At 40.5% G+C, this 22,471-nt stretch overlaps 3 protein-coding genes across 4 annotated transcripts; 1 reads left to right on the forward strand and 2 right to left on the reverse strand.

Moving 5' to 3' along the window:
• Positions 1–814: 814 nt before the first annotated feature.
• Positions 815–7,911, reverse strand: LOC117272853 (uncharacterized). 2 transcript variants are annotated; one of them, XM_033651966.2, is made up of 12 exons: positions 7,762–7,911; positions 7,586–7,687; positions 7,402–7,504; positions 7,177–7,298; positions 7,013–7,083; positions 6,806–6,931; positions 4,833–4,928; positions 4,594–4,725; positions 4,376–4,504; positions 4,242–4,279; positions 3,911–3,951; positions 815–3,819 (listed from the first exon to the last, which is right to left on the reverse strand). In XM_033651966.2, exons 2-12 carry the CDS (start codon positions 7,638–7,640, stop codon positions 1,892–1,894), a joined length of 2,841 nt encoding a protein of 946 aa, XP_033507857.2. In that variant the 5' UTR covers positions 7,641–7,687; positions 7,762–7,911; the 3' UTR covers positions 815–1,891. The 2 variants fall into 2 exon arrangements, with proteins under 2 accessions (XP_033507857.2, XP_033507855.2); XM_033651964.2 differs by having other exon boundaries at positions 7,402–7,507.
• A 2,340-nt stretch (positions 7,912–10,251) lies between these two features.
• LOC117246373 (uncharacterized) lies at positions 10,252–11,501 on the reverse strand. Its single transcript, XM_033610234.2, has 2 exons — positions 11,285–11,501; positions 10,252–10,549 (listed from the first exon to the last, which is right to left on the reverse strand). The coding sequence occupies exons 1-2, from the start codon at positions 11,427–11,429 to the stop codon at positions 10,416–10,418; spliced, it is 279 nt and encodes a 92-aa protein (XP_033466125.1). The 5' UTR covers positions 11,430–11,501; the 3' UTR covers positions 10,252–10,415.
• Positions 11,502–12,256: 755 nt separating this feature from the next.
• On the forward strand, positions 12,257–16,583 carry LOC117246282 (E3 ubiquitin-protein ligase RNF19B-like). Its single transcript, XM_033610136.2, has 4 exons — positions 12,257–12,475; positions 12,670–12,770; positions 15,408–15,581; positions 15,834–16,583. Exons 1-4 carry the CDS (start codon positions 12,385–12,387, stop codon positions 16,287–16,289), a joined length of 822 nt encoding a protein of 273 aa, XP_033466027.2. The 5' UTR covers positions 12,257–12,384; the 3' UTR covers positions 16,290–16,583.
• Positions 16,584–22,471: the final 5,888 nt, after the last annotated feature.

A 22,471-nucleotide genomic window follows, 5' to 3' on the forward strand; every position in this document is an offset into this window, starting at 1 on the left:
CCGATCCATCTCGTGAACAAGACCCTGAGATACTTGAACTCCCTCGCTTGAGGCAGTAACTCTCAAATCAAATCAATTAAATTTTATTTATAAACGTCAATATCACAAATCACAGTTTGCCTCAGAAGGCTTTACAGCATATGGCATCCCTCTGTCCTTAGACCCTCACAGCAGACAAGGAAAAACTCCCCCAAAAAATCCTCTAATTGGGGAAAAAATAACAATATTAGATAACAATTCACAGAAGATAAACACTATACACATTTTTGTCTAAAGGTTTGTCCAGGCACCTTTCAAAAAAGAGGACAAATGAACACTGACTTTCACCCAGGAGAGCGTTGTTCATATCCCGTACGATTCTAAAGCCAAACCCTGTCCTAAACCTAACCACATGGTTTTGTTGCCTAAACCTCACCACGTGTTTGTTGTTGAAGGAAATAAAACATCAATTCACCGTGTTATACCGACATAGTGTATGTAAACGTGTATTTTGAATGAAGACATTGCATGTAATTAGAACGCATGTGGACATGGAAGGTCCATGACCAGGGGTCGATATGTGACGAGGTCGTAGTGAGAATGCGTTCTCATATCATACTGTTTTTTCTTGTAATTTTATGATTGTTATTTGTGTTTACACTCTACACCTTACATCTATCGCATGTCGGACCATAAAAGAGATACTTCCTCTGTCTTTTTGACATCTCTGACTGTTTGAAGGTATAATAAGCCTACACAGAACAATGTAAGCTAATAACTTACCTAATTAATGACTAAACTATGACTTTCCACAAAAACAGCGCATGTCCAAGGATATATGTCATTTTCTCTTTCTTTATTATTATATACACATATTTACATTTTATAAATGACACAAATCACCACAATAGTTTGGTTTAAAGTGATAAAATCTAAAGCATCTAAGACATTGGTCAGTGGGCACTGCAGTCCAAGTGCAGCGTGCAAAAGGCTTATTAAATGTAAAGCTGTACTTAATAGTAAAATAAGAAAACATAAAAGTAAAAACAAAATATCTATAAAAAGACCTCCACTTGTATTTACTCACACAATCTGTTGTCTAAAATGGCACTGCTTATTACATTTAGAGCCATCTATTTATACAGTATATCTCTGAACAATTTAATAAGTAAAAAAATCAAAATAAAACATAATAACAGGCAAATACATTTCTTCAACTGTATGAATTGTAAAATTGAAGAAAGTGAGAAAAGCAACAAAACACAAAAAATGTTTGATTATTCAGACTGTGAATGGTGATTTCAAATTAACTGTAAATGTGCCTTTACATTTTTGTTTAATCACATTGTATCACAGACTGATGCTGTGAATCAAAACCAAATACAAAACCCACTCTCATTAAACCTTTTACATTTGCTGCTCTTTCCACAGAAACAATCCTGCGGAAAACAGGACGTGATGCATTTCCATTTCCAAAAATAATTGAATACACTAATCAATCAAAAGAGTGCTACCAACAGACACTAAAACTAAAAAAAAAAACATTATTACAGCACTGTTCATACTGTCTAACTGCTAACTGATCTTAGTCAAGTAGAGGGCAACACTGCCAGGCGTAAATAAGAATGAATAAACTACAATATAGCCTCTGCGAGTTTCACTCACAGTTTAAATTCATGTCTACAAAAACATGGATGCTATACAGTTTCAAGGTTAGTGACATGTATTGTGAGGTCACAGTGACCTCGACCTTTGACCTTCAACCACCAAAATCTAATCAGTTCATTGTTGACTCCAAGTGGACGTTTGTGGCATTCCTGAGATATTGTGTTCACTAGAATGGTACGACAGCCCGAAACAATACACCACAGCTATTTCCAGCCGGGGAAAGGAAACCTAAAAATACAATGTCTTAATCTGACTTTGAAGTCTGATCTGCATTTTTTCGTCTTCTCCGAAAAAAAGCGAAACAGCCAACAGTTTTGCGTTTCTTTTTTGCCTTTCTGTTTTGCTTCAGAGGGGAAGAGCTACGCCAAAATCGAGTTTTCTTCTTACCTGTTTTTTGCAGTGCATATTGTATTTCAGCTTGTGCTTGCATGTCAGACATTTGTTTGGTTCTATGTCTCTCTGGCTTTGGCGAAGGTGAGTCATTCAGATTTAAACTGCAAACACCCTCTGACAAATGGGCCTTTGCATCTGTTTTTGGATCAGATTTTCTTTTGACATTTCCTTCATCATATTTTACCACACTCTTACTGCGGTCTTGTGAGGCTACTTCTATAGTTGCTATGTTCATTGTCTTTCTGTTACTTTGAACACCACAATCGGTTTCCTTGAATTCTTCCTCAGTTATCTTCACTTGATATCTTTTATGTTTCTGCTCTGAACCACGCCCTTCCTTCACTGTGTATTCATTAAATCCAGTTCTTGCTTGTGGATGAGACTTCTCAACACGGCCAACTCCCTCTGTCAATCTACTGCCACCTGCCGATCGCTCTCGTCTATGAGAAGAGTCCGCTCTTGTTTGATTATGTTCCTTATCTCCTTTCTTTTCCTGCTCTTTGGCTTGTTTTGCTGCAACAACATCTTTAGGTGTTGTATGTGTAACATGATCTGATCTGTTCTGTCTGACAGACTCTGATCCTCTCTCTATATCTTCACAGGGTTGAGGTTTTTTCATGGATGTTTCTCTCATTTGTGCGTATTTATCATCTCCTCTGTTTTGTTCCTCTCCCCTAACATCCCTTTTATGCTCTCTCTGTTGCTCAGGACTTTGATAAAACCTGCTACTAATTCTTCGTCTACACCCCTGATCCTGTTTTGGCATGTTCTGTTGACTATCACCAACTCTTGTATTGTTTGGTTTGCAGAGGTCATATATTGTCAAAAGTCTTTCTTCCCCTGATTTTCTTTTCTTCTCGACGTCATAATCTATTTCCATCCTGTCCCTATCGCCCTGTCTGTCTGCACTAACACGTTTGAGGTAATCTTGTTCAACATCCTGTGTACCCTCCAGATCTCCATGTGTGTCCTTTCTAACATCAAATTCTTTGTCCTCACGATGCTCTGCATCCCTGTTGAGGTGTTTTGCTGAGGATTTCTCTCTCCATTCTGAATGTTCATTACCTTCCATCTCTCTATCCTTGTCTCTGTTTACATCCATCACCATCCTGTCCTCATCTCTCTGCATGTCTACACAAACTTGTTCAGGACCATCACATCTCGCATGCTTGTTGCTGGATTCCTGTTTATACCTCTGATATGACGGGTTATGTATGTCAGCAACCTCCAGACTCTCCTGGTGTCTAACACCATCTACTCCTATAGTGTTACTGTCCCAGTCGTCAACACTCTCTTCAAGTTGAGTTTCTCTTGATGAGGTTCCTCTCTTTTCTGCCTGGTCATCAGACTCTGCATTTCCTCTTATGTACTCCTCATCATCTGTCACAACTTTCCTGTCATATCTCTGTTTTTCGGCATGAGCGTCTTGAGGATGATACCTCACGTCTTTCCTTTCCTCATCACACTCCTGTTGATTGTATGATAAGCTCTGCCTCACATTAACTCCCTGACCCTCTACACCGATGCTGTAAGGTACTTCTGACGGCTTCGCTCCTCTAACTCCAGGAGTGATATCTTTAATTCCTGCTTCTTCATTTGTGTCGATGGAAACAGCCACTGCAGGTTCATTACTCACGTCCTCTGCCACCTCAACATTCTCTGTCTCTCTCATCTCGATAACATCTTGACACGGGTAATAGATTTCAGTGTCAGCTGGTGGGAAGCCTCCAGGAGTGGACACCTCTGTGATGTCTTGAGGGCAAGTATCAGCAGCATGCACTGGGAGGTAGGTATAAAATAAAGTCAGAGAAAGTACCAAACAATTTAAAGAAGTCATCAGTAAAAACAATGAACTTGTTTGTCATCTTACCTTTCTTCTTCCTGTAAAAAAGAAGATAAGCGCTGCTGGATCTAGTGAGAGAAATGTACAATAGAGAATATGGTTTTTTTTCAGAGACAGCAAAATGCTTTTTTAAATACAGGGGCTTTCTGTTGTGCATCCTCACATGCACACACATGAAAAAAGGTAACTCATAGGTTTTATTGTGCAGACACTTGTGTTCTGGTGCATGCATAAGCCTGTTTGACTACATCCACAGATACTGGGATATACATGTATATATATATCATATTTATTGCTATTGTTTTCTCTTCTCAAACTCAATCAAGAAAAAATCACTACAGTAAGGACTACAACTTACTTTTCAAAGTTATCCACCTGGAATAGCTGGTAATCACACTATTGATGAAACAAAAAAACAAACATAAAATGATGAATCAATTTTTGCACTGTATATACTGTCATCAACACTGGGGTTTAAGTAATCAGTCTTACCAATGTGACCCTCGAATCATTGAAGTTATACCATTGATCATTATCTTGAGATTTGATCGTTGCTGTGTAATGCCCACTTCTAAGATCTCCAGAATGGTCCACAACTGCATACAGTTCATACGTCTGATTCTGATCACCAGTGGAAAACATTAAAAACATTATTATCAGGAATGAAAAAAAGAAACATGTCATGATAGTAGAATATACTGTATTCATACCCCAGGTATCTGTAGTGTGTAGGGCACAGCCACAGTGCAGTTGATTTTTACATATGCCATGTATTGGTAGTCAAACTCAAACCTCTTCAGCAGCAGCATCAAAACCTCTGGATGATCCTTTATTGCACATTTCTAAAAGAAAGTTCCATCTTGTTAAAATGCACACAATGAACTCTTAATGGACACTCTTAATGTGAGTTAATGTGCACAAATCAGAGACACGTTTTCTCATTACTCACAATCTTAGCATCAGATTTGTCATCACACTCGTCACAGTACATCTGGTTTTCTCCGCTGAGATCCAAATCTCGGAAAAACTCCTCAATACCATTCACCTGATAAAATGCAGTTGTGTCATTTGTGACTGAAATGGACTCTGTGACAGATGCCCTGCAACCCAATCACTGGAATAAATGTTGGCATTGTACATACTATCTGCAAACCATGAATATGTTACGGTACATTTGTGCATTTCATAGGCAGCAGATGTGTCAAAAATGTCCATTTCAATTTTCAGTTTCACGCTGTGGCAATACTATGACTGACGTGTTTAGGTTACAGCACACAAACCACTTGGGGTTACAAAAACATAATGTTTTAGCTTAAAATATATATATATATATATATATATATATATATATATATATATATATATATATATATATATGCTACGAACACAGCTGGACATATTCCAAACTCTTATCTCAAAAGACACCATTTGGCTGCTAAAAACGCGGCTCAACGTGTCCCGAACTCTCGTTAACAAATACCCACTTTTGTGTCTACAAACACGGCTGGAAATGTATAGAACTCCTGTTAAAAATACCCGCTATGTTGCTAAAATGTCCCGACCTCTCAATAAAAAATACCCGCTTTTGTCGCTACAAACACAGCTGGAAATGTCCTGAACTTCTGTTATGAAACACATGCTTTTTGTTGCTACAATCATGGTTGAAAATGTCCTGAACTGTCGTAAATACCCGCTTTTGTCCCCACAAATAGGCCTGGAAATGTCCCGACCTCTCGGTAGAAATAGCTGCTATGCACTACAAACACAGCTGGACATGTCCCGATCTCTATTAAAAAATACCCACTTTTTGTTACTACAAACAGGCCTGGAAATGCCCCGACCTCTCATTAAAAGATACCTGCTTTTGTCGCTACAAACACGGTGGAAAATATCCTGAACTCTCATTAAAAAATACCTGTTTTTTATTGCTACAAACACAGCTTGAAATGTCCTGAACTTTCGTTAAAAAATATGCACATCTATTGCTACAAACATGGTTGGACATGTCCCAAACTCTCATTAAAAAAAATACCTGCTTTTGTTGCTACAAATGTGGCTGGAAACCTCTCGGTAAAAAATAGCTGCTATGCATTACAAACTCGGCTGGAAATGTCCAGACCTCTCATTAAAAAATACCCGCTTTTGTCGCTACACAGCTGGAAATGTTCTACACTTTTGTTATAAAACACCCGCTTTTTGTTGCTATAAACGTGGATGTACATGTGCCAAAGTCCTGTTAAAAAAATACTCGCTATGTTGCTACAAACACGGCTGGAAATGTCCCGTCCTCTCATGAAAAAATACCCACTTTTGTTACTACAAACAGGCCTGGAAATGTCCCGACCGCTCATTAAAAGATACCTGCTTTGTCGCTAAAAACACGGTGAAAAATGTCCTGAACTCTCATTAAAAATACCTGTTTTTCATTGCTACAAACATGGCTAGAAATGTCCCAAACTTTAGTTAAAAAATACGCACATCTGTTGCTACAAACATGGTTGGACATGTCCCAAACTCTCATTAAAAATAACCCGCTTTTGTTACTACAAACACGGCTGGAAATGTTCCAACCTCTCTGTAAAAAATACCCACTTTTGTCACTACAGACATGGATGAACATGTTCCCAGCTTGTTAAAATTGCCCCTTTTTGTGTCTACAAACACAGTTGGACATGTCCCGAACTCACCTGGGTTTCAACATCTGCCGTCCCCAATCTGAACTAAGTCATAACAATGGAACCCACAAATATAACACAGTCATGGTTTGCAGAACCGTACAATGCCTAATGAGAGTAAAGCATTCATTAATGTCTTCTCAATGAGTTTCTGATATATCACAAATTCATGTTAATGGTGTTTCACTAGATATCTCCTGGCAACAAAAATAAATGTGTCACAGTTTGCAGGACCTGAGATTCTTACCACGCTGTAGTCCTCACTGTAGGACTCCACCAATTCAAGAGGAAGATGCCAAAACGCTCCATCAGATTTCGTCTCACTGAGACATGTAGAACATTCAGTCGTGCGCGTCAACTGTCCACGAAAGATCTGAAGCACACAAGAACAGAGACTGGTAAACATGTATTTTTCATTTAATGCACAGAATCCCTTTGATGATGTCTTCTCTACCTTTGATGCCTCAGGACTGGTCAGACCTAAAATCTTCTCAAAGCACTCGGCAGCATCTTGCTGTTCATACACTGAAGAGGGGAGAGCAGAAATCAATGTGCATGTCTCGTGCACGCACAGCCTTTCAAATGCTTTGTTGTTCTTTGTGTCAACACATACTGTACCTCTCTTGATGCCCAGCGTGTTCGTGATTTTAAAGGTGTAGGCTTCATGTTGTTCCAAGTCATCAAACAAGGGTGTAAGATGACAATCAATACACTTGGTGTCAGGATTTTCCTGCTTGTGCCTACAGAGTTAAGACACAGTGGTCATGAAAGGTACAAAGGTGCACTGCAGCCTAAATGAAGTTAAATGCATTATATGGCATGAAGTTGGACTTTGAAACTAACTGTTTTACAGCTTCTCTGAAGTCTTCAGTCATGAACAGCACCTGCAGCACACTGTTCAGGTAACATGTTGCTCCCTGGTTTAACAGGCCATTGTACTTAATGGCTGCTGGGAGGAGAACATCAGTAATAATGCATGTACATGTCACAGCAGTACTGTGGATGATAAACACAGCATGTATCTTACCTGGAGAGGAGGACGTTTGGTAGAAATACTGATGAACATTTCCCCAGTAATTCATGTTGATTCCTTTCTCACTGTTGTATCAGTCCACTTCTGCACCACTAGCTGCAATGACAATGTTGACAATGAATCAATCGCACCTGTTTAAGAACACAAATGCAGAAAAATATAAGCCATACCTTCAGATGAACGAGTCATGGGGACTGTTGGACAGCAAGGCCTTCTTTCTGTAAATCACCGATGCGCATGAACTGCACCCTATTCCTGTAAATGAGCCCACAACCCTCGGCATACTTTCTCTTTCACTTACCACAACATACGAACCCGCAGGAATGCTGCATTCAGGGTGTGTCGGAAATCTTTTCATTTATTAACAGACTGCTCACATGACTAACAAGGACATTCAGTTTTACTATGCAAGTAGCTCTTTACTGATCTAGTTATAAAACAAATCATAAGCCATCAGCTGTCTTCTCTTAATGCTTCACAGGAGGACGTGAACGCAACTTAAGGATGTTTTGCATATTACAAAATCCCTATGAGCACACCACATGATGTGAATTTTGATATATATGCAGTCTCTCGTCTCTCTACCATGTATTTAGATACACCCATGGCAGATGTGGTGCTGAACAGGGGCGTCTCTAGGATTTGAGGACACTGGGGGCCTCGCCTGGATCTCTGTACGGGGGACGGGGGAATTTATTTTATGAACAAGCTGTATTTGCTTTTTTTAAAAAAAAAATGCACTCTGGCAACTTTGTTTAATTTTATTGTCCAGATTAATCAGCCCCCCTTGGGATCGCAATAATTAACACAAATTCGGGGCGTGGGTAGCGTAGTGGATAGTGCCGGCGCCCCATGTATAGAGGTGATGCCTCGCTGCAGCAGTCGCAGGTTTGACTCCAGCTTGCGACCCTTTGCTGCATGTCAACCCCCACTCCCTATCTCTCACCCCATTTCACTCTGTCATGTTCATTAAAAGGCAAAAAGCTCAAAACATAATCTTTAAAAAAAAAAAGAAAAAAGTCTGCAATATTTGCGGGGGCTTGCAATTTTTCAGAAGTCCTGCGATTTTTCTGTGATTTTTCTGTGTTTTTCCGCATTGACCAAAAGTCGACGCGCACGCGACGTCATTTCAAACGTCATCAGACGTGTCATCAAATGTGCTAATGGCATTGCAGTATGGAGAAATGCTCTGTATTGGCATAAGAATTTGCACTGTTTAAATGCAGACAATATGTGTTGAATGTATTAAAATGTTATGTTTACAGAAGATGTAGCTTACATGTTGTTTTATAGTCACATTGTCTGGTTTGAGAGCTACAATATTCACTCAGGATTGTTTGCAACATTATTGGAGTCCATGTTTTGAAACTAATTAAATAAAACAAAAGAAGAGAACTATAAAAAAACATTTGCAGCTATTTTTGTAATATTCAGTATGATTATTACAGCAAGTGATTACATGACCTTTTTTTTGGAGGTAGTAATTAAAAAAAATATTTTTTTTTTTCTCCTTTTGTCATTAGCCGCAATTTCCCACAAAAAAATCACATAAAAATGCCACATTTTTTGACAAAATTGGCAGCAAATTCAAGGTTGTTTTTTTTTGTCAGACTGATTAATTATAAATTGTAAAGTAAGAAATATAAGCAGCTGTTAGTAATTAGTACTAAGAAACAGATTTTAAATGTATTTATGTTAACAAGTTTGAGGTACTTTTACTTCAGTGTTTCCATTTTATGATACTTTATTCTTACTCTCAGACTAACAACACACAATACACCCTAATCAACGACTGAAATCATGACGTTTTATCTTACATTCGAATATCCAGCAGTATATTAAAGTGCATCACTCATTATAATCCAGTATGAATCTGAAATGGGCCCTTTTATGATTACTTTTACTTTTGGTAGTTGAAATATTTTGATGCTAATGCTCTATTTTTTATCACAAGGCCTATTTTTTTTTTATTTGCAATATAGGCTATGTATAGCCTGTACAGATCTGGGGCTATCGATAAAACATTCAGGGCTAAAGCCTTGGACACCGAGGCCTAACGACGCCACTGGTGAAAGAATTCATTTTACAGATGGGATCACTTCTGTTTATTACATTGTTGTTGACTCTAAGTGGCCCCGCAGGGACCCATGGTTGACTTTGTTCATCAGTCAGGGACACTGATGGTCAGGGATTAAAGCTATTTGTCAGACACATCAGTGAGGCCTATTTACTTAATACTTTAACCCCACTGCATTTCAAAGGCAAATATTGTACTTCTTAGTCCACTACATTTATCTGACACTTTTTCCATAGCCTGAAAAGGATATGATGTGCCTTAATGATACAGTACTATAATAGGCTACCAATCTACTTAATAGTATTAGAAGTATCTACAACTGGCTCCACATTGATGAATTACAACATTAAAATGTTCTTATATTATCACTGGTGATTAAAACGGAACAAAATTATGAAAGCATAACGTGTACTTTTAAAACACTCATATACTTTTACCTTGGTAACATTGTGAACGCAGGGCTTTCACTTGTAATGGAGTGTTTTTAAACCATTGTATCTGTACCAAAGCAAAGGATCCGAGTACTTCCGTCGCCGCCGGCGTACGCTTGCCCTCTAAAATAGTGGTGCACACTTAACCAGAGTTGAGACATTACAAATACTTGATTTTATTTCGTACAAGTGATCATCGCAATAAAACAGGCAACACAGGAATGATTTAAAACTTGTAAACAATGTTGTCAAGAGTAAATATATATGAAGCGGCGGCGGCAGTGGCAGTGGAAGCAGCAGAAGGAGATGGTCTCTGTCAAGCTGTCATTCCTCCAGGAACCTTCAACACCATTAAGATGATAGACATGTGCTGGACTCCATATTCAGACAGCTTCTTCTTGTCGTCATCCAGGGCCTTGTCGGTGAAGATCAGCCGAATGGCCTCCACCCCTACACACACACACACACACACACACACACACACACACACACAGAAAGACACAAATTAACACAATTACAGTCATTCAAAGCAAAAGTCATACAGCCTGTCACTTTAAAGGTAAATGTACTTGTGAGGTCAAGTTCAAAAGGCCAATATGCAGAGGTGGACCTTCCCATGGGCACTAGCAGCTGCCTGGGGCGTCACACAGAGGTGGACATATTTGATTTTGGACATACTTCATGTTCAATCACAACAACCAGGCTTCAAGCGCGTGCTGCCCTCCCCTCTTCCCCACTCTTTCGTTTGCTTCTGCTCCTCTTTCCTTTCTACATAGTCACATGATGCCAACTCCTCTAATAATCCCGCAGAACAGACGCGTGCAGTGCAGCGGCTGCGCGTTCCTCTGCGCTCTTTGCGCACGGCATGTTCACGCGGCATCAAAGCGCATGTCAAATTTGCTTACATTAATTTTCAAAGCCGCGGTGTGGGAGATGCAAACAATATTTCCAAATGAGTATTGGTTTATGGAGACACGTGGAAGTGGGAAAGCAGTCCGGCGTCTGTCTCTGCGCGGCTAAATATTCTGGTCTGGCACTGACTCACAATCTGTTCATTTCCAGCTGATTGTAGGCTTGAATGTGGACATGAAATAATAATGGACATAGGATGAAGTTTAAAATCGTGAAAATAAAAACAAGCTCCATCGTCGGCTGCACAGCATTTAATGTATAATTATGGCTTACCTTTGTTCGCGGGAACCTTCTCTGCTATCTTGTCTTTAAGCTGCAGCACCGTGATGCTCTTCATCTGCTCCTCCGTGTTGCACAGGTCAATGGTCACCTTCTCCCCTCTGAATCCATGCACCACGACCTGGTAGATTTTTCCCATTTCTGCGCTGTTTTGGCGTTTAGAAGTTGCTGCACAGCTGTCGGCTCTGCCGCTGAGAAGTGTAATGACACTTTAGGGTGTTGTTTCAACTGATCAACACACTCTGACGGGGGGGGGGTTGAAGATACTTTCACTTTCGTCGTAAAGTTGATATCATTATCATTATTCACAATATTTATTCTATGTCATTGCTTTAAGTGTTGTTGTGCAGGTGCGCAAGTGTCGTGCACATGATTTCTGCACCTATCATTTCCTTTATAGCTTTACTGACTGCACTCAAACAGTTCACAACAGTCAGTCCTTCCATGAACTCAAAAAGCCTCACCACTTCTACATTTTGGTCACTGTGGAGTTTGTCCACTATAGTCTGCATCATGATGTCCGAGCAGCATTTCCACACAGAACCTTAAAACTGCAAGCGGTGCTGAGATGATTACTGGAAATCACCTGACACTCCAGCAGTGTTTGTCATCAGACCAAAGAATCTTGTGAAACAGGTGGTTGGCATATAAGAAACTGCTGTGAAACAGTGTATTAATCTTATTCAAACTAATACTGAACACTTAATTTTTGATTTTTTTGGGAGTTTATGTTCAAATTCAAAACAATGCAGTAACAGAAACAATTTCTACAAATAAAGACATGAATCAAAGCTGCCCTTGAGTATGCTGGAATTAAATAAATCCTAAATAAATTCTGTTCTTTGTCAATAAAACTGAATGTGAATTCAAATAAACACAAGAAATGTGTCGTCTAATTTTCTTGTCACTGCATGCACGTGACTTTTTGTAAAAGCCAGAGAGGAGGAAAAGTGAAAGTAATAAAACAAAAACAACAAAACTTGGTGGAGTCAGTGAAGGTGGCGCAGCAGCCAGCCTCTGAGTTTCTCAGTTCCAGAGTGCAGAGAGGAAGAGAAGTTTGTCGACGGAGGACAGAGGAGCTGATCCGAAGCACGATGAGTACACAGGGTCAAGAGGAGAAAAGATACGACCCCAAAGACACGACTCTGAAATTTGTCAACAGACCGGATGATCTGGATCCACTGCGTAAGCAAACACAATGGTTTAATGCATTCATATTGTCACACTGTGCAGTATCCTCATGTGTCTGTGTTGTCCAGCCGATTAAAGGAGCTGCATGCATTATGTTTGGCTTTGTTGATATGTAACAAGAGAGTAATATGTGAGACTTAAATTCTGTGATGGTGAGTTCATTGTCTGCTCTACTTGTTGCATCTCAGCTCCAGAGGAGGGAGACAAATGTCTCCGAGCAGAGATGTCCTGTGGTCACGCCGTCACTCCAGAGTCTCTCACTGGGTGGTGTCGCAGCCTGCTGGATCAGGTACTTTCCACTATGTTTACTGACAGCATGTGAGCCTCCATGTTAGATAAGTTAATTTCCAACCTGTATCCCAAGAATTACTTTCCAGCTGTTTCCGACACTGCATTTCACCACCAGTAAGCACTGAGCCCTTCTTTTTATTGTCTTATTAATGTTTTATTTTGTCACATATTTCCTTCAGATTAACACTTTTCCTTAAAGTTTATTTAGGTTGTTTCATTTTTGCCAATTAAGAGGTAGAAATGGGATCCAAACCTAAATTTGTTACTTATTGTTAACGTAAATCAATGTGTTATTATGAATAACACCTTTCTTAGGTTAACACAATCCAATCACCAGATTAAATGTTGGCATTGTATGTTTCTGCAAACCCCCAATGGATGGACATATCCCGAACTCTCATTAAGAAACACCCACTTTTGTCATTACAAACACGGCTGGAAATGTCCGGACATCTCGTTAAAATAACCTGCTTTTGTCAGTACAAAAAGGGTTGAAAATGTCCTGGGGCCTCATTTATAAAGCTTGCTTACGCACAAAACGGGGCTTGAAAGTGGTGTACGCCACTTACCAGGCAAAGGTTGTGATTTATAAAAATAAACTTGGCGGGAGAATGTGCGCACCTGTAAGCAAACTCTGAGTCATGCGTGCGCACATTTTGGAGAAACTGGGAAGTGGCGACGCAGACGGCGAGGTGGAGAAGTGGAGTCAGATTTTTATTGATGTCTCACACAAATTTAATGTCACGCTATATCCACCTTAGATCCACGTTGTCATTGAAATTAAATCCAGCAGCCTTATTTTGCGCTTGGAGTGAGTGATAATTGTTTCATAAAAACGCTGTGAAATCCAACTCAAATCCTGAATTGAAATTCTTTCTAAATACGTATTTAATCCACACTGCCTCTAACGTCTCATTGTCCACTCTGTGAGCGCAGGAGGGGGAGAGGACGGCGCGACTGCATGGAATATATTTATTTATTTAGCTAAATATTTCCAGTGCATTTATCATGTCTCGAAATACAGCCATTAAGCACAACCGTTACACTCATTTCATCAGCCCTACTTAGACATGTGCTGTTCATGACAAAACCGGCATGAAGAAACGTGTTTGCCTATTACACTTTAATCTTTGAATTGTATTTCAAATTACACGTTGTATTTTGGGACAGGGATACCACTGGTTCATGCTGTAGCTAATTCAGGCCGGGTGTCTGATCAGACTAATTGCCATAAACATATAAATACTGCAGTGACCCTCGTGCGTAATTGCGCAAGATGGCACTGGCACATACTCCTTTTTGCCTCCGCCTTTAATAAATGTGATTCTTTATGTCGCACATCAATGTCAAACATCCTCAAATTTAAAAGCAACACATTAACTACATGTTGGTAAAGGAGTAGAAATATTTGGTCTACCTTTAGATCAGACCACTTTTTTTTTTGTTCTGTCACTGTCTGTGCAGTCCCACAGACACAGCTGACAGCATCAGCAGCGCTGATGTGTTGCCACTTTTTTTCCGCTTTTCTTTTATTAGTGATCCCGCTGCTGTGGCCACCAAATAAAATCTTTCTTCAGTCCTCCACCTCCCGTTAAAGGGTCTCTAGCTCAGTCTCAGAGAATTTCCGTTTTTTGGTTCGTTTCTCACAGCTGTCGCCGTGACTCACAACTAGAGAACACTCGCATGCGATCTGCATATTTATATGCAGATCGCATTCATGAGGTGATTTGCATGACCATTTATGGTTGAATTAGGGCGTGTAGAGGGCGGAATATGAGGCGGATCTGGGTGTGCACAACTGCAGGAGGTCTGTGATTTATAAAGAGAACATTGCGTGCAAGTGTGCGTGCACACGGTTTTAAAAATCAGATTATTTTTTGGCGCATGCCATTTCCAGCTTTTGGGCGCAAGTCGACTTTTAGTATGAATCCTAAGCACTCTTTTATAAATGAGGCCCCAGATCTCTCACATGAAAAACACCTGCTTTTGTCACTACAAAAACTCACTTAGATACACCAGCTTTTACTGGTCTCAAACAGTGGTCAGCTACTGTTTGGTGCTTGGCAGGCATCTCGTCATGGCGTCATATCATTCACCATCCCCTCGTCCTCCTGTTGCTAAAAGCCTAGCTGGACACGTCCCAAACTCTGTTTAAAAAACACCTGCTTTTGTCACTACAAATACGGGTGGACACGTCCCGAACACTTGTTAGAAACACCCGATTTTGTTGCTAGAAATACAGCTGGATACACCCTGATCTCTCATTAAAAACACTCCCTTTTGTCACTACACACACAGCTGGACATGTCCTAAACTGTCTTTAAATACACCTACTTTAACTGATCTCAAACAGTGGTCAGCTTTGGTGCTTGGCAGTAATCTTGTCATGACGTCATGCCATCCACCATCCCCTCATCCACCTGATGAGAAACTCAGTTCATACATGTAATCTGAACTACGTCATATGTAGGAAATGTACAGATGTTACATGTCTCTGGTTTGCAGAAACATACAATGCCAACATTTTATTCTGGCGACTGGCCAGAGTTTTCATACAAATGATGCTCAGCTCCCCAGATAGTTTTCCCCACATATTCAACTGGCAATATAACACAACCTCTGCTTTTAATTTCAGGGCCAGTACAAATTTAAGTGCCCTGCTTTAGAGGATGGCACCCTGCAGAAGTGTGATGAAGAGTGGTCTTATCAAGAAGTGCGCAGGCTGGCAGTGCTGACAGCTGAAGAGATGCAGTACTTTGAAGAGAAAATGGCGCTTCTGGCTGCCACAGAATACTGTGATTTTAAAGAAGTGAGTGCCCTGGTGTTCAAAAAACGTTCAGCAGAGATAGTTTCTCTTTGCAACATCCAGCAATAAGCAGATAACACAAATAACTTACAGGAGTTGAAGGAAGAATTTAGGGGAAACGCTTATTCACTGTCTTGCACAGTTAGACGAGAAGATTGTAACAATCTTCTCGTCTAACTCAACAAGAACGCCAATAAGCGTACATTCTTACATGCCAAACCTTTGCCTAAAAGTTTCTCGCTCCCTTTCCAACAGTGCCCTGGGTGCAAAACCTACGTGGAGAGAAAAGACCCGAGTAACCTCAGTGTGTATTGCACTGTCTGCACAGAAGACAACAAGAACGCTTACGAGTTCTGCTGGCAGTGTCTGAAGCTGTGGAAAGGTGCGGCTCCACGCTCTGACCGCTGCGACAACGACGGCTGCATCAACCTCGACCTCGAGGCCCTCAAGAAATGTGGCACCACCAACCTCAGTCAGGTGCAAGGGGTCGACGCCTGTCCCTCACTCCGGGCCTGTCCCACCTGTGGCTTGAAGGTGGCGCATGACACAACGGGCTGTAAGAACATCATCTGTCCTCGCTGTCAGATTGAGTTCTGCTTTGTGTGCCTGAAGCTCACTCCTGAGTGCCTGAAGACGAGCTCTTACTTCATCGCCTGCAGTGATGGTGTGGCTCCCATACAAACCTCCATACCTGTTTGGCACAGAAACTAAGAGAGAATTTGCACACATTACGTTCTTGTGATGTAGCTTGCTGCCTTCCTCTGTCACGCTATGCTGTACGTTTCCTGTTGGATTTCATGGTTTGATTACAATATTCTCTTTGCAACTGAAGCCAAAAGTGTAGCCGTATAGACGTATATGCGTAGTAAAAGTATGTGCTGCATTTTCTCGTATACTGCACTGTTTCTGATGTTGCCTCTGAAAGTTGCTGTCTTAGAATTGATCTCTCAATAACAGTTCATCATTGTCAACTGCATCACGTAATAAAGTTTCCCTTTACACGAACGCAGAATGGTTTGATGTCTAACATGCATGTGAATACATCTCTTACATGCTGTACAGGGTTAGACAACAGCAAAACTAATAACATTCACCCACATGCAATGTAAATTTCAAAATATCAAAAACATATTTAATATACAGTCATGAACCATAGCTGTATATTGGACAGTTTTTGCCCATGTGGGCATGAAAGTGTAATACCTGTATTGATCTAAAGACGGGCTTAGGCGTCATCTAGAGGTTAATCTCAAATATAACACTGAACAATGATGCTGATGACAAGTTGTACCTCTGGAGAAGTGCTGATCAATTTCCTTTGTCTTGTGCTGCGTTCAGATGCCTTTCACAAGTCATTACAAGGCTGCTCTTAAGACAGCCACCTTGTCCCTGTCATTCAGAAACTTCATTATCATTGTTCGCGCAGGAGCGCCAGGCTCTCATCTCTGGCCAACACGGTGAGATCTCTCCAGTGTAAACCCACCAGGTGCTCTGAGCCGCAGTGCCTTCGGTATCCACTTTTCGAGAAATGAGCAGGCGTAGTCCCCCTCCGCCTTCTCTGGTAGATAAACCAGCCTCAGGTTTGAGCGTCTGGACCGTGCTTCAAGGTCTATAACTTGTCTTGGAGCTCCTTTTTCTTATCCTCGAGTGACTGAACTTTAGCATGGAGGCTAACGACATCATATTCAGTGCTGGAAATAAAGACGTCCGTGTTTGCATTGGCTCTGTACACTCTCTCAAATCTGATTGAGAAATCTGTTTTTAAGTCTTTGATAGCATTGAGAATCAAACAGTTCTCCGCTGCTTGAAGCAGCCTCGTCCGGCATGTCGTTAGCTTTAGTGCTAGCTTCGCAGCTAATCTCAGCTGAGCTGTAGTCTGATATCCTTGTTTGCGGATTTTTTGCACGAAGTCTACTATTTTTTCCCGGTGCAGACGACATCGGAGTGTTGTAGAGATGATGTAGCAGCTTTACAGCTGCAACAATTAAGGGCTATAACAGGATTTACTTAAGTGTAGCGGAGAGGAGAGAAATACGTCCGTCTAGTGCGCCGCCTTTACAGTACTTAGAAAATTATTTAAAATAAGCCAGGGAGAAATGTCCAAAAAACTATATCTATAATGATCCCAATTACATGTTTAAAATTATATTACAGAATTACTATAATTTTCCTTTTCTGTCCTTGTTTTTTCTTTCTTTTTTTGTAACTTTCTTCTCCCCTAATTTTCACGTAATTTTCTTATATTTTTACTTTTGTAATTTCTTTATAATTTAGGGGTAACATTTTTTTAATTGCTCATTGCTCTCTTTCCATGTGTTTGAAAGAAATAAAGCCGATTCGCTCAGGTTTCAAAAGACAAAAAAAATCAACAAAATTTCAAACATTTCTTCATTAAATCTGAAAACATATACATTTTACTTGTAACAAAATCGTGAAGTCGCTGTGGAACACCAGCAAATTACAAAGTTTTGTAAATGTTTCTTGTTTATTGGCTTTATATTATTCCATGATTTATCCCTATTTTACGGTGATATTGTTTGGGCTATTACATATTCCTAAAATCTGCATAAGCTTTATTTGCTGTAAAAAAGATTTGTAAAATTGGCAACAATCTTTTTTTAGTATGATATACATATATATATATTCATCAGATATATGTTTATGTATAAATATATATCTTCTCTACCAACATCATTTAGCAATTTCTTTCAATTTAATCCACAAATGCATTCATATAATACTCGACAGGTAAATTTGAGAGTTTTAGTGTGTGTGTTTTTTTTTAAAATATTTTACTATATAATGTTAGTTTAGTTCTTTTGTCATTGTCTATTTTTCTCTTTAAGTTAAGGGGAGGCTTATTGACCTCGTCCTGACACATCTTATTCATTCAGTTTTATGTGTGCAAATAAAAAGAACAACAGTACAGTTTAGGGTTGAAACAATAAACGCTTTGACCTAAACACAATGGCACACCACAAACATCTTTAACACACTCTCAGAGTTAGGGGATTCACTTTAGACTTTTTCAACTGCAAACAAACAAAAAAAAAAACAAATTCTGATCAATCAATAGAAAAATGTACTCATGAGTCAGTGATGACACAAAAGGCTTTGGCAGGCAGTGTATATCAACAGGTGGTGGCACAGAATCTCTTTAATCAATCAATCAATCAATTTTATTTATAAAGCCCAATATCACAAATCACAATTTGCCTCACAGGGCTTTACAGCATACCACATCCCTCTGTCCTTAGGACCCTCGCAGCGGATAAGGAAAAACTCCCCCAAAAAAACCCTTTAACGGGGAAAAAAAACGGTAGAAACCTCAGGAAGAGCAACTGAGGAGGGACAGACGTGCAATAGATGTCGTACAGAACAGATCAGCATAATAAATTAACAGTAATCCGTATGACACAATGTGTGTGTGTGTGTGTGTGTGTGTGTGTGTGAGTGTGTGAGACAGAGAGAGAGAGAGAGAGAGAGAGAGAGATGCAGGTAATGACAGTAGCTTACAACAACATTATTGAAAGTAATAATATTATAGTTATAGTTCTGGCTACTGTGGTACAATATGTTGAAAGTATGTATTAATATCTGGCAGTATACATGTGTGACAATAGTCATATGTGTATAATAACAGTAGAAGTATGACTAATGACTAATGATGGCAACAGCAGCAGCAGGAGGCATCTGGCAGGACCACGGCAGCAGCACAACCACACGTCACGCTGTCCAGGCACCGCTGCGATATGAGTTAACCTGAGAGACAGTGGAGCACAAAGGCTCCGGAGAAGAAGCCGAGTTAGTGACATCCAGAATGGCCGAGTTAGCAAGATGCAGTAATAGAATACGAGAGAGAGAGAGAGAAGGAGAGAAGGTGCCCGGTGTATTATGGGGAGTCCTCCAGCAGACTAGGCCTAAGTCAGCCTAACTAGGGGCTGGTACAGGGCAAGCCTGAGCCAGCCCTAACTATAAGCTTTATCAAAGAGGAAAGTCTTAAGTCTAGTCTTAAATGTGGAGACGGTGTCTGCCTCCCGGACCGTAACAGGAAGATGATTCCACAGGAGAGGAGCCTGATAGCTGAAGGCTCTGGCTCCTGATCTACTTTTGGAGACTTTAGGGACCACGAGTAACCCTGCATTCTCAGAGCGCAGTGTTCTGGTGGGATAATATGGCACTATGAGCTCACTAAGATATGACGGAGCCTGACCATTTAGAGCTTTATAAGTTAACAGTAGGATTTTAAATTCAATTCTGGATTTTACAGGGAGCCAGTGCAGAGAAGCTAAAACAGGAGAAATATGATCTCGTTTCTTAGTTCCTGTTAGTACACGTGCTGCTGCATTCTGAATTAGCTGGAGAGTTTTTAAGGACTTACTAGAGCTACCTGATAATAGAGAGTTACAGTAATCCAACCTTGAGGTAACAAAAGCGTGGACCAATTTTTCTGCATCTTTTCGGGTCAGGATAGGCCTAATTTTCGCAATATTACGCAGATGAAAAAATGCAGTCCGTGAGGTTTGTTTTAAATGAGAATTAAAAGACAAATCTTGATCAAATGTTACTCCGAGGTTTCTTACGGTAGTGCTAGAGGCCAGAGCAATGCCATCTAGAGAAACTATGTCATCAGATAAAGAGTCTCTGAGTTGTTTGGGGCCAAGAACAATAACTTCAGTTTTGTCTGAATTTAACATCAGGGGCATGTTACACATGAAATAAAGTGGTTAAGACCAAAATTCTGATGATTGCTCCTTTTCAGAGTATTTGGCTTTCCCCTGCCTGGCTTAACAGGCAGATATACACATGTCTATGGCCATGTGTGAACCTGTCCTAAAACCACCCTAAACGTTCATTTTCAAAGCCATGAAATTCACCGAGTGGTCAGTGGTGTTCGTTGATGTTGTGACATAAAATTGTAGCAAACTGTGGTTTCCATGATGATTTATTTGACATTTTGTCTAATCCATTGACGTTTTATCGGAAGCCTCACGATCCATTGGTAGTACTTTGCCACCGGAAATGGTTGTTTACGACAAGGTTGTAGTCTTTTAGCTCAGCGAAAGTGCCGGCTCAACAGTGCTGTGTGCACTCCTGGAGGAAGAACGAGAACGAATGAAGACGTTTTGTAATAAGTTTAAAGAACTGCACAATGGATTTTGAAAGGTGGATTCTGGATGATGACGCATTCAAAATTGATTTCGACAGCTGTGGTTACCGATTTGAACCTAAGTATACTTCTTCTGCTTCTTTTCTGTGTCCCATTACATTGCAATTTTTTCCTGCTGGTTGGCGACACCCACATAAAGGAGTATTATCGCCATCAAGCAGCTGGAGTGTATAACGCCGTAGGGTCAAACGAACAATCAAGCGGAAGTTTACGCACGGGTGTGAGGCAGCTGAAAATATAGTTCCACAATCAAGATGAATAGCGAAAACATGGATGGAAACCACAGATTGCGACGAGTTTCATGGCTTTGAAAACAAATGTTTAGGGTGGTTTTAGGGACAGGTTCACACATGGCCATAGGCAGCAGTGTTAAGCCAGGCAGGGGAAAGCCAAATTCTCAGAAAAGGAGCAATCGTCAAAATGTTGGTTTTTAACCACTCCATTTCATTATAAACAACCCAGAAATGGGGCTCAAAGTGCAAAATACTGGACTTCTCCTTTAAACTAACCACTATGACACCTGTGCTGCTGAAAAGTGCAGCTCTGGTTTGCTATTCAAATGGGTGTCAGAAGGAAATGGATATATCCAGAGTAGGGTTGCATGAACGTGATGTTTTCCATGCTTCGATTTTTGCCCTCCTTGTCACCCTTTCCACCAACTTTGATTTCTAGACTCAGTTTCTGTATTGGCAACTGTCTGTGGGAATGTTCTTTATCATTTAGCAGAGGTGTGACTTTAGGTTTTATTGCCGCTTTGTCAGTGGAATTTCACGTCTACATATTACACACTAGGTATCCTCTTTTGTCTGCTGTTAGTGACGCTGGGCATCAATGAAAAGGGGGCTCTTAAAAAAATTATTTGAAGTGTCTCCCCTGTTTTACACCACCCCCTCCCTCCCCTCTCATAAATAATTAACAGTCCCTAATGGCAAAACTTGCTGACTCGCACAGGATTTGACTTTAGCAACTTAATGTTAATGTAAACTGTTTGATATAGGCATCAGACCTACAACCTGAGCTTGTCAAGTTGGTATTTCAGTTGTCATGTAGGCATAGGTCCCCTGTACAGTCAAAAAGGTCTACCCGTTAATCCAAGGTCATCTCTTCTCTCCAGTATCTTCTCCTCTAGCTGCAGCACTCTGATGCTCCTTAACTGCTCCTCAGTGTCACACAGGTCGATCTCTACATTCTTCCCACTGTCAACATGCGCGATGACCGTCACAACCAATTTTGTGATGTTCGTCTGTGTGTCTATATTTGTGTTTCTTAGGCTACTGCAGAACATTCAAATACAAAGCTTATACTTAGGGCTGGCTCTTATAGTTACGGCTGGCTCAGGCTTGCCTTGGACCAGCCCCTAGTTAGGCTGACATAAGCCTAGTCTGTCGGGGGACCTCCTTTAATACACAGAGCACCTTTTCTCCTAAGTTTGATTGAATGTGTTTGATAAAGCTTATACTTAGGGCTGGCTCTTATAGTTAGGGCTGGCTCAGGCTTTCCTTGGACCAGCCTCTAGTTAGGCTGACATAGGTCTAGTCTGTCTCTCCTAAGTTTGCGAAAAATTGGTTCTTCCTCATTTGATAAAATTCACGTCTTATTACTGCATCTTGCTAACTCAGCTCAACTCCGGCGCGTTTATGCTCCACTGTCTTGCAGGTTACCTCGTATCGCAGCGGTGCCTGGGTGGTGTGACGTGTGTGGTTGTGCTGCTGCCGTGGTCCTG

This window comes from Epinephelus lanceolatus, chromosome 22, assembly GCF_041903045.1.
Source record: "Epinephelus lanceolatus isolate andai-2023 chromosome 22, ASM4190304v1, whole genome shotgun sequence".
Classification (NCBI taxonomy): Eukaryota; Metazoa; Chordata; class Actinopteri; order Perciformes; family Serranidae; genus Epinephelus; species Epinephelus lanceolatus.

Bases quoted from the DNA above. Each gene is read 5' to 3' on its own strand.
- LOC117246373 (XM_033610234.2), bottom strand. From the start codon at position 11,429: ATGGGAAAAATCTACCAGGTCGTGGTGCATGGATTCAGAGGGGAGAAG. The intron at 10,550-11,284 runs GTAAGCCATAAT...GTGTGTGTGTAG, and splicing joins GAAGGTTCCCGCGAACAAAG to GGGTGGAGGCCATTCGGCTG.
- LOC117246282 (XM_033610136.2), top strand. From the start codon at position 12,385: ATGAGTACACAGGGTCAAGAGGAGAAAAGATACGACCCCAAAGACACG. The intron at 12,476-12,669 runs GTAAGCAAACAC...GTTGCATCTCAG, and splicing joins GGATGATCTGGATCCACTGC to CTCCAGAGGAGGGAGACAAA. The intron at 15,582-15,833 runs GTGAGTGCCCTG...CCTTTCCAACAG, and splicing joins AATACTGTGATTTTAAAGAA to TGCCCTGGGTGCAAAACCTA.
- LOC117272853 (XM_033651964.2), bottom strand. From the start codon at position 7,640: ATGAATTACTGGGGAAATGTTCATCAGTATTTCTACCAAACGTCCTCC. The intron at 7,084-7,176 runs GTACAGTATGTG...TCCCCTCTTCAG, and splicing joins CACGCTGGGCATCAAGAGAG to TGTATGAACAGCAAGATGCT. The intron at 3,952-4,241 runs GTAAGTTGTAGT...TTCTCTCACTAG, and splicing joins CAGGTGGATAACTTTGAAAA to ATCCAGCAGCGCTTATCTTC.